This window comes from Lycorma delicatula, chromosome 1 (assembly GCF_047948215.1).
Source record: "Lycorma delicatula isolate Av1 chromosome 1, ASM4794821v1, whole genome shotgun sequence".
Classification (NCBI taxonomy): domain Eukaryota; kingdom Metazoa; phylum Arthropoda; class Insecta; order Hemiptera; family Fulgoridae; genus Lycorma; species Lycorma delicatula.
In genome coordinates this window covers 379,736,273-379,748,322 of record NC_134455.1, presented here as the reverse complement: position 1 = coordinate 379,748,322, position 12,050 = coordinate 379,736,273, and the positions used below count along the sequence as shown (strand labels likewise).

Sequence of the window (12,050 nt, the reverse complement as noted above, 5' to 3'; positions counted from 1 at the left end):
GTTCATTTTACTATAAATTTAGAATTTGTGTGTGTATAAAACTTGTGTAAACTGGGTATTTTAGGTTGATATCATTCTGTTTCTATTTGTAAACACTAATACATTTTTATATTTATATATTTTATAAATAATTTATGTAACTTTAATTTTTATATTTGATACACTCTTTTAGTATATGATAGGAGGGGAAGTATATCTTGTCAAAAAATATTCTTATCTTTATGTACAGACAGTTAACTTTATTAAATATAAATTTGGCCTTGAATTTTTTGTTCATTAGAAAGAACAGTATAAAAATTATTTATACAATAGATATGGAAATTCACACTTGATTGTATATATATATATAAACCTATTTTAAGTTACTATATATATAGTGTATGTATGTGCCTATAGGCTTATATATAGTTAAACAGTAATTCGTAAAATATTAAATACTTTTATAGTACTAATATTTACACAGCTTATTGATCCCAAATCATATTGCAGTTGCTCTTGTTCTTCTTTCGGCTGCCATTTTTTACATTATTCTCTTTTCTTGCTGCATTTTATTAATCCATATCTCTGCAGCTTTTTTCCAGTGTCAGTTTTAGAGCCTTACCATATCTTATATGTCATCACTATTTGTCTCATACATTCTAATCTTCATCAGCCTTGACTATTTATCTCTATAATGTCTCCTAGAACTTAATTCATTAATATTTACTTTTTAGTTTCTAGAGTACCAGCCACTAAACTTATCATTTTTCAAGATTTTGACCTGATCATACCTTCTTTCTAACTCTTGTTGAAACCTTATTTAATTTTTATCAACCACCTAACTGGAAATTCTCTTTATCCACATTCAGATACCTTCACTCATTGTTTCTTTTTTCAATTAACCATAATTTTTGCTTTAAATCATTATACTTCATGAAAAAACACAGCATGTCTGGAAAGTAAGGAAACAATCCTCTAAGGTTGTGAAGGAATTAGTTGTTGCAGTATGGTGATGTTATAAATTGACAAAATGTCGTGAAGTGGTGCTTTGAGTTTTTGGAAGAAAGGTGAATAGTTCATAAAGAAATGCAGTCTTCTTCATAGAATTGAAGACTGCATTCATACAGATGAACATTTGATAAAATTGATTTCTGAATCTTAATTCTGTGATTCATGATGTGAAAAAAAATTAGACTGTAAAAAATTGTACGGTTTTTAGATGCCAAAAATGTTAACTAACTGACAAACATAAAAAAAAACAGATTGATTCTGCACTTAAGTTTTACTTACGCTCAGTTGGAATGAGGATGAAAGCTTGGGTTTATCTTTGAATTCTTGAATTGAAGCAACAATTTTTGCAGTTATTGCAGATCATTTCCCAAAGTAAAAAATTCAAAATGTTAACTTAGACCAAAACAATTATAGTCTCAGTTTTTTGAGAGAGGAAAGGCATTCTTCCTGACGTCATGCCGCAAAATGTTTTAATTGTTTCAATTACCATCAGTGCTTATCATGACATTCTTGATGGGCTATTCAAAACAAAAGAAGGGATGCTGGACATATAGCATTTGCCTTCTCACAAAATGTAAGCTGAATTAAAGTTAGTTACATGATTGTATATGTCAGTGATTATATTGAATATGTAAGAATGAAGACATATATTGTAAGTAGTAGTCAGTTAAAGATCTGTAAATAAATACTTCAATAAAATTTTAAGGGCTTTTTATCTTTACTTTCCAGATACACCTTATATTTTAAAATTTTCTTCTATTAAATCTGTGTTTACTGCAGCAAATTTATTTTCTGTACAAAAAAAAGGGCAAGTATCCACTCATTGCAATTTGATTTACCATAATACAAGATTCTGCAACTTTAGTTTATTGTGTGTTTTCTTAAATTTTAATATTTAGTGCTCATTTATTTCCATTCTGTCTTATTCATTATCTTTATTTTAGTCATGTTCAGGATGATTCAAAGAAATGGGAAATTTAAAAAATTAAATAACATAATTAAAAATATTTTTTAGAAAATGAATTTTATTTCATGTAATTGTACAAATGTTGCCATTTCAGGATACATACATTTTAGTTTATTTTTTTAAATATGACATCTTCCAGGTGACCTCCTCTTCTACATAAACACTCACGAAGTCTCTTCGTTAAATTGTTCATGGTTTGACGTAACATCTCGACTGGAATTTCCGAAATTGCTTTTCAGATCTTTGCCTTCAGTTCTTCTGTTGTAGCAGGTCTACTGTGGAACACTTTGCTTTTAAGGTGACCCCACAAAAAGTAATCGCAAGTTGAGAGAACAGGCGATCTGGGAGGCCATCTAATGTCACCGTTTCGTGAAATGACACGTTGTCCAAACAATCTGCGTACAGCTGCCATCGATATTCATGCAGTATGTGACATTGCTTCGTCTTGTTGAAACCAGGCTGTGTTAAGAATTGGTGGAAATCTCTTTTGTTGTTCCACAACAAAGGTTTCAAGCACGGCTACGTAACGAGCCGACGTCACTGTAATCGCAAGACCGTTGTCATCCTCAAAATAAAAAGGGCCTATAACACCGTAAGATGACATAGCACACCACACGGTCACTTTCTGGCTGTGCAACGGACGCTGGTGTAGCTGCGTAGGATTTCCTTGTGCCCAGTATCTGAAATTTTGCTTGTTAACAAATCTACTGAGGTGGAAATGCGCTTCGTCTAACATCCACAGTTCGTGAACAAACTCTTCGTTATCATTTATCTTCTGAAGCATTACATTACAGAATTGTGCTCGCACAACTGCATCGTTCGGTTTCAGTTCCTGGATGATCTGCAACTTGTATGGATGGTATTGCAAGTCCTTCACTAACATTCTTCGAACAATTGAACTATGCAATTGTAAAGATGCTGAAAGACGACGGATTGACCGATGTGGACTTCGTGTGACAGCATCTTGTAAAGCTTGAACATTCTGTGGTGTACGGACGGTTCGCTCACGGCCTGGAGGTTTCTTTTTCATTGCCGAACCGGTTTCCTCAAAATTAGATATCCATGTTTTAATTGCATGTGCTGATGGAAGACGGTCGTGCCGTCCCAGATTAAAATGACGGTGAAATTCTCTACGCGCTCCCTCCACACTGTCACTGTTTTTGTAAAACGCTTTGATAGCAAATGCACGTTGCGCACCACTCCAAGGATCCATGACAACAGAGAGGCTGGCGCCACTTATCAAGTGGTACCAATCGCCCACGGGCTACCAACACAACTTTCAAAATTTCCCGTTTCTTTGAATCACCCTGTATTAAATTGAATTTCTCCATCAACATTGAATTAATTCATTAGATCTAATCCATTCCTGCATTCAATTAAATAAACAGTATCGTAATAAAGTTTTTACTGTTTAATCTCTGAATTGTTACTGGTCCTTAAAATTTTCTTTTATCTCCTTCATTTTGCTTCTTCTATATGCAAATTAAAATGTAAAGAGAATTTATGTATTTACTTATTGCTGAGGGAGAGCAGGGAATTACACCAGTCACTTAATCTTTAAGACTATGTTCCCAAAACCTGACTAGTCCACCTAACTATGACTGTTTACTAAGTGCCAGAACCATCCTGATGAAGTCAGAAGTTCCCACATTTCCTGAAAGTTTTAACTTTATTTATTTTTACAAAATCATAATAAAGAATTGGCTCTGAAGAAACAGAGAACTCTACCAAAGTAGTCAATGGAGATTGTAATTAAGAAAATCAATAAGTAAAACAATTTTCAACTCCTTTCCTTTGTTTAAAATGCTACTTTGGGTAGTTTGTACTTCTGTCAGTTAGGCAGAGTTTAACTCACTTGTTCTTGTATATTACAAGTTATTACAGTACAGGTTCTTCATGTCATTTTGTTCTCAATAAAATTCAGGAACAACATGCCCATATAAATATTAAAAATCAGTGATTTTAACAATATAAGCTAAAATTATCAGCTTATTTTGTTCAGTAAATATTCATTATTAGCTTGGATATAATTAGAGTTAATTAAAGAAGAATAATCCTTTTTCATCAACTTCCTTGGATGTTTAGCAAAGAGCATTGCTTTCCAAGCACAGTGTATGTGCAAATCAAGAACTTTTTTGCAGGTTGATTTATTATAGATAAATCAGTATTTGTTCTAAGTCAGTTGGTGATTTTATCATAGAACTGTCTGTTATTAAACTATACCCTTTATAAGTTAAATAATACTTTTTTTGTCTTCATTCATTTGACTGGTTTGATGCAGCTCTCTAAGATTTCCTAACTAGTTCAAGTCGTTTCATTTCAGCATACCCCCTACATAGTACATCCCTAACAGTTTGTTTTACTTATTCCAAATGTGGCCTGCCTGCACAGTTTTTCTCATCTACATGTTCCTCCAAGATCAAAATGACTATTGCAGGATGTCTTAAGATGTGGCCTATAAGCCTGTCTCTTCTTTTAGCAATATTCTTCCAAATGCTTCTGTCTTCATCAATTTGCCGTAACACCTCTTCATTATCACTTCATCCACCCACTTGACTTTTAACATTCTCCTATAGCACCGCATTTCAAAAGCTTCTAATATTTTCTTCTCAGGTACTCCGATCATCCTTGTTTCACTACCATATAAAGCTATGCACCAAACATATACTTTCAAAAATCCTTTCCTGATGTTTAAATTAATTTTTTTGTAAGAAATTATATTTCTGACTTAAAGTCCATTTCACCTGTGCTATTGAGCATTTTATATTGCTCCTACTTAATCCATCTTTAGTAATTCTATTTCCAAAATAACAAAATTCTTCTACCTCCAGTTCTTTCTCATCCTATTTTTATATTCAGTAGTCTATCTGCTTTATTTCTACTGTATTTCATTACTTTCGTTTTGTTTTTGTTTATTTTCATGTGGTAGGTAGTTCTTGCGAAGGACTTCATCCATGTCATTCATTGTTTCTTCTAAATCTTTTTTACTCTCAGCTAGAATTACTTTATCAACAAATCATAGCATCTTTATCTTCACCTTCCACTGTTACTCCAGATCTAAATTGTTCTTTGACATCATTAACTGCTATTTCTATGTAAAGATTAAAATGTAGCAGGGATAGGGAACATCCTGCTTGTCAGACTCCCTTTTTTCATTAGTGTTTCTTTCTTATATTTTTCAATTATTACTGTTTCAGTTTGGTTCCTATAAATGTTAACAATTGTTCTTCTATTTCTATACTTGAACCGTCAACATTTTAAGATGCTGAACATTTTATTCCAGTCTACGTTATCAAATGCCTTTTCTAAGTCTATAAATGCCATGTATGTTGGTTTCTTTCTTTTTCCTGTTTAGCCTCCAGGAAGTACTTTTCAGATATTACTTCAGAGGATGAATGAGGTTTTTATGTATGAGTGTGAAGTGTAGTCTTGTACAGTCACAGTTTGACCATTTCTGAGATGTATGGTTAATTGAAACCCAACCATCAAAGAACACCAGTATCTATGATCTAGTATTTACTAGGACTTGAACACTGAAACTCTTGACTTCCAAATCAGCTGATTTGGAAAGACTTGTTCACCACTAGACCAACCCAGTGGGTTATGTATGTTGGTTTGTTTTTCTTTAATCTTCCTTCTACTATTAATTTTGTCCCTATACTTCTGAAACCAAATTGGTCTTCTCCTAACATTTCTTCCATTCTCCTCTCAATTCTTTTGTACAGAATTCTAGTTAAGATTTTTGATGCATGTTTAATTAAGCAAATTATTCAGTATCCTTCACATTGTTCTTCTTCTGCTTTCTTTGGTATCATGACACTAACACTCTTTTTGAAGTCTGACAGAACTTCCTGTTTCACGTAAATATTACACAACAGTTTGTCAATCTCATTCATTAAAAAAGATGGTGAGTGTTACAAATATTTTTGCAGTCAGTTTCCAGGTTTATCAGAAACAAAGATAGAGGGTGTTTTTGTTGGGCTAGATATAAGGAAACTTATTAAAGATGAAATATTTGAATCTAAAATTGAGGAAGCAGAAAAACAAGCTTGGAAAGCCTTCAAGAACACAATTACTGAGTTTCTTGACAACAAAAAACATGAAGATTTTAAAAATATTGTTCAAAATATGTTAAAAAATTCTAAGATTTAAGCTGTAAAATGAGAAGCTAAAGGTGCATTTCCTAGATTCTCTCCTCTATTACTTTCCCAAAAATCTTGGTGCAAGGTGAAAGGTTCCACCAAGACATGAAAGAGATGGAGAGGAGATATCAAGGAAGATGGAACTGAGCACAATAGCTGGCTATTTGTTGGATGTTAAAAAGGGATGACCCGTTGGGAGACAAAAGAAAAAGCACCAAAAGGAGCATTGAAACAAAAAGATAAGAATTTTATAAGAAATTGAAAGAACACATAGTATTTTACTGTGTGTTTTCATTAGTTTTAATGATATTTATAATTAATCTTGTTTTTAAATATATTAAAATATAAAAAATATTTAAAATTGAGTTAAATATTTAAATTGAGTTTGCTGATTTCTCCCCAGAATTTTACTTTGGAATTTGTGTCTGTCTACATTAACATGATTAAATTTAGTGTTGTCTGGTTAAATATACATTCTCTTGTTATCTTATTCTCCAAATAAGTTGTTTATTGTTTTTGTGATTTATGTTTATGTTTTACTCTCTTAAATATTCAAACCATCCATACCAGTTTGAATTAATCAAAAGTCCAAACATATGACATATTTATTGAGTTTTTATTGCATTATTGCCAAATATTAGTTGTGATTAAATGGTATCACCATGTATGTACCTTTTGATTTTTTTCAATTATTAGAAGTTATTAGATATGAAAATTTATAATTATACATGTTGAAAGTTATGAATGTATTTCAGTGTTGATCTCTCAGAAAAAGGTGATATTCTAATTTATCAGTATATAATATAAATTCATGCTAACAGCTGTTAGCCTGTTCTAAAGTTGTATTATACATTTTAATTTAAGAGTGTATTGTAAAAAAAAAATGCAGTGTTTGTATTGCATTGAGTTTTTGTGATATTTATATACACAATACAATAATTACTTTTTTGCCTGTTGTATAACAAATATACTAAAAAGTAAGACAATAAAGTTTTTATTTTTATCTGTAAAGAACATAGTAGTAATTATATGTACTCAAAATTCTGTTTAAATATAAAGTGCTGTTTTGACAGTGTGGATATATTTTTTGTAATATCAGAAAAGTATTCTGTTCATACATATCACTTTATTTTCTTTTTAATTCATTATCTTTATACAATGTGGTAAGACTAAATATTTCACGTTTTTTTTCTAGTAATTTAAATGATCTTAAACAATTTTATGTAAAATTTGATGTTGAAAAGTCCTTGAGTTTACTTTTAATAAAATAATATTCAGCTATTAAGTTTATATTTGGCCTTCAATCCACACTAGTGGGTATTTAAAAAAGATTTAACTCTTGGAATGTGGTTGTATAGTTTACATATAAGTAAATTTTATGTTATTGGCGTGTCAAATAACAACCCCAAACTTAAGGATACCTTCACATTACAAATGAAATAACCTTGGTATGTTAAGTATCATTTCAGAATTCCATTCCATTAGATGTGCCATATTGTTTTCTAAAGATGAGCGATTGTTAATCAAGAAAACTTACTTCAAGTGTAAGTCTTAAATATGTGAAATTTCCCCATTCTATAGTCCTCAATAAATGGCTAATATCAAGTTTTAATTAAATCAATTTCATGACTGGGAGTACACAGAATCAAAAGGGCCTGTTCTAACAACCTTCACTACAGATGTTTTTTTTGAGAATATGAAAGAACATTTAACTTGCTCATCCACAATATTTATTAGAAAGTTTAAGTGACCTTACATATTGGATTGTCAAAAACAAGTAGTTTTTGACTATTAAATCATTTCCTTAATCAATTTGATGATTACCGACCCTTGTTTTATAAGCACAAATTGAAAACTAATTGAGAAAATTAATTGTTTAACATTAAAGAAAGCATGTGCACTCCACAACACATTTTCAAAACTGTACTTATTCATATGCTGCACTTTCATTAATTGCACTACCATTGGCTGTTAATATTTTTATCTCTTGGATGTTTTGACGCAGGCTAACACTTTTCCTCCAGTGTCCTGCCTGATGTCTTCACTAAAAGATTTTTCATTGAACCTTCAACTGCAGAATTTTTCAGGATATTTTGAAGTATTTGACCTAGCAGTTAAAATTAAGGAGTAGTATCACGTACAGCAATATTAAATTCAACTGTAGAAGGAACAGGTATTTAAGGACCGCGAAATAGAGATTTAACGTAATCCAGTAATCGTCCAATAATCATCTATATGGGCATAGAATTTTCAGAAAGTTTATCCTTACCTTGAGAGTACATGTCCATGTTCCAAATACCTTCCTTTTTTCTATTTACCCTCCATTTTTTCAACTTCCGTTGATTTAAAATTTTATATTAATAAGCAATAATCACTTGTTTATATAAATTAGACCCTGCCCTTCAAAATTTAAAAGTTTGTGTTATAAATTGATTTTTGTTAAATTTACACTTTCCAAAAAATTTGTATCTAACAATAATTAAAGCTTATTGGATCATTACCATCCATAAATAATATCAGTCATCTCAGCATTAAGTAGTAACATTATGTAGTTTTAATGTTGTAATAATATGTGAAAATAAATCTTCATTAGATCCCACAAGGATTTTTATTATTTCAGTAAAACTTTAGAACAGAAACTGGACATCCATCAGTAGGGTGTTCTAATTCAAACCTTTCCTTTTTTAATTAACATTTTTGTTTTTTTATTAGCTTCTCATGACTACTCCCTTTTCTATTGTGTTTATTTAACTCAGTAAATAATTAATCAACCTCATCTTTAGTGTGATTTTCTGCATAAGTAGTTGTTTGTTATTAACTTCTACTAGGTGATATTTTTGTTTGTGTAGAATCCAAGCGAGCAAATATAGTAAGGAATTACTTTCCCCACTATTTGTATCTTGACATATATTCTTCAGATAAATTTCTAATCTCTGAGCTTGTTTCTGAACAAGGTTCAGTAACTACAAAGATGTAACTACTGAACTGAAATAATAACTGTAATATTTATGACTAATTAGCATACCTTTCATAAAGATGACTAGACCACTGTGAAAAACAAAATATTGTCATTCAGTAGGTATTAAATTTATATTTAAAAAGTATGATTAAATCACTGAAAAAAGGCAGCTAGAATCTGAGTTTCATGAGAGAACTTTACATGACCGCTACTTGAGGTCAGTGCCCTGCTATTATTTTTTTCTGAATTAGTTTCTTTCTTAGCAATAAATCCATTTCTTCTGACTTATATGTAATTTTTATTTTCTCTCCTAGAATAATTACTCCACTTTTAGATTTGCCCTTTAAAATTTGTATTGTTTCCCAGTAAGTCCCCAATATTAATTACGATAAATTCTTATCATTGTCTTAATCTATGTATATTTTATTAAAATTTACCATGTTTTCTACTTTATTCCAGATAAAAAGCTAAATAGGGGAATATCAAGAGCAACAGATAATGTTAATTTGGTATCACAAGTTAGATCCGAGCTAGTGTTGGATAACATAGAGCAAGATTTTTTTGTAGAAACACCTGTACATACTTTTATACTGCCAGATATATCTTCTGAAGAACCTGGTATGTCATGTAATTAATATTAGTACCTGTTATACATTATTAAAAACATAAAGAATGAGGTTGAAATATAGGGAGTGAGAGATTTGATTGTTTCTCTATAATGCAACTGTGTGTTTTAACTGTAACAGTCAATTTTTATTTATATAAAAAAAAAACTAAGTGTAAAATATGAATCTTAGTTTTATTTTTTTTCAAATGAGTTTTACATGTTTTTTTGTTTGAAATTTTAATTAGCTGTTAAACTTATTTTTAATATTTTTCACCTTCTCTAAAACAATGCATGAACAAAATATCCTAGTATGAGTGCATAGTTTTAAGTGTAGGATTAAGTTAATATTATTATTGAGTTAACCTAAAGAATTTTATTAAAAGATCAATATTATTCAGTTTTTTGGCTTAGTTTTTCAGATTTTGGGACTTAAAACTATTATTATCAAGCCACTTTTATATTACAATCATCCCTTTCTACAAGTAAAAGACACTGAATCATGAATCATTAGTAAAGTATTAATGCAATGTCATTCACGGAAGAGATGGCTTTACAGTTGCACAATTTCAGATTAAGCATATTATTGATAAAGTAAAAATAGTATACATGATAAAACAGTTTCCTGCGGAAGTCCAAAATCTGTTACATTGACTGTACTCTGTTCTGAATTAATAAATAAGACTTTGAAATGCTCCGTAAGTAATTTTTTAATAGATCTAATATTACTCCTGTAATACCATATTTTTCATTTTTAAGCAACAAGGCATTATTGGGAATATTATCAGAGGCTCTAATCAAGTCTAAAAAAACTGCTAGCTATTTCCTATTAATATTTGTATTTTGGAATATCATTGTAGTAATGCATCCTTCTGTGCATTTGTTCAGTTGAAATCCATACTGATTTGAATCAAGTAATTTGTGCTGATCTATAAACTTAGTTAACCCAAATTTGATTAATTTTCTATTATCTTAGCTACATTATTTATCAAAGTAATCAATCGGTCTGTAATTTTCAAAAAAAAGTTGGCCTGCCTGTTTTGTAAAGCAATTTAATTTTCACATTTTTAAAATATGCAGAAAGTTATAATGACCAAAATATATTTTTTTTTAATATAAGAAAGAGGCTGTGAAATAAGTGGGGAACTAAATTCGAGGCTAGAACTTTATTTACTTTAGTAAAAGTAAATAAATACTTACTTTAGTAAGTATTTTTTTACTTTATTAATTACTGACTGTATTTCTTAAGGAGAGACTGGAATTAGAAACTGTGAGAATTTAAAAAAATTGCGGTTGTCATATGAGTTCATTAAGAGTTAGATAATTGGATTTAAATATTATCAGCATTTTGCTTACCAACACCAGCTAGGAATTAGTTATTGCTGACGTTTATATCATTGTGGGGTACATTGATATCAAATAAGTTTTTGCTGTATTTCCAGTTTCACATTGTTGTTTTTACATTCGTGCACTCTTTTCCTGTAATAATCTGATTAAACGGTCCTTACTTTATGAATATGCCTCATACAAGTAAATGAAAGACAAAACCCTACTTACACAGATTCCTCCATCTCTACAGGTACTGTTGGAAATGCTTACTGCCATGGTCTGGGCACAGTTTGGCCTAATAAATCATGTTGAATACGACTTACTGTAATTCGTCACATTGGATGTTGTTGATGGCGTTGTGTGTATTCTGTTGAAATGCATCATGAGTTCATGGATTGTTTTGGTAAACCTTGCCCTTCATGTTGCCCCACAAATAAAAATTGCAACTGGATAGATCAGGCAACTGTGGAGACTGTTGATCCTTCAAGACAGTCCTGTCAGTTGTGAAAACTAAGTACACAACTGCCAAGGAGGCATATGCTGCTGTGCTGTCCTGCTGGTAATACACAAAATGTTAATCTGGTGTCAGTTGCTCTACAATGGGCCGGAAGATGGCAATGTAATGCACTGAGTTCACAGTGTCTTTGAAGAAAATGGGTCCAATGATTCTTGTTCCCGACTCAGCGCACTACACTCCTATCTAGCGCACTACACTCCTATCTTTACATCATGCCGCGATAGCTTGAATATTTGTATGGGTTGTAACCGGACCAGTATCATAAATTTTGCAAATTAATGTAGCCATTGAAGTGGAACCATGCCTCATAATTCGTCATGAAGTAGAGGTTTGGGTCGAGTTGACCACTTTTGATTTCCTGCAGTAGTCGTGTGCAATACAAAGCCATGATCTTGTATGGCTTCAGTTTCTGTTCCTTTACGGTGTGCTGGTGAGAATATCTTCCTTCTGCGTCTTGGTCCTTTCAACAGGTGGGTAGTGATGCTTCTTTTCAAGCACAGATCCAGTTTACTCAAACTTTATGAACTCATCTGTGGATGATT

The 12,050-nt window shown here is 31.2% G+C and overlaps 1 protein-coding gene across 1 annotated transcript in view; it reads left to right on the top strand.

Annotated features, from left to right (window-relative positions):
- The window catches only part of LOC142317975 (OTU domain-containing protein 7B-like), a 77,032-nt gene that overhangs the window by 9,927 nt on the left and 55,055 nt on the right, over positions 1-12,050 (top strand). The window contains exon 3 of the mRNA XM_075354508.1: positions 9,518-9,676. Coding sequence (XP_075210623.1) covers positions 9,518-9,676 — 159 coding nt within the window. The remainder of the gene's footprint in view (positions 1-9,517; positions 9,677-12,050) is intronic.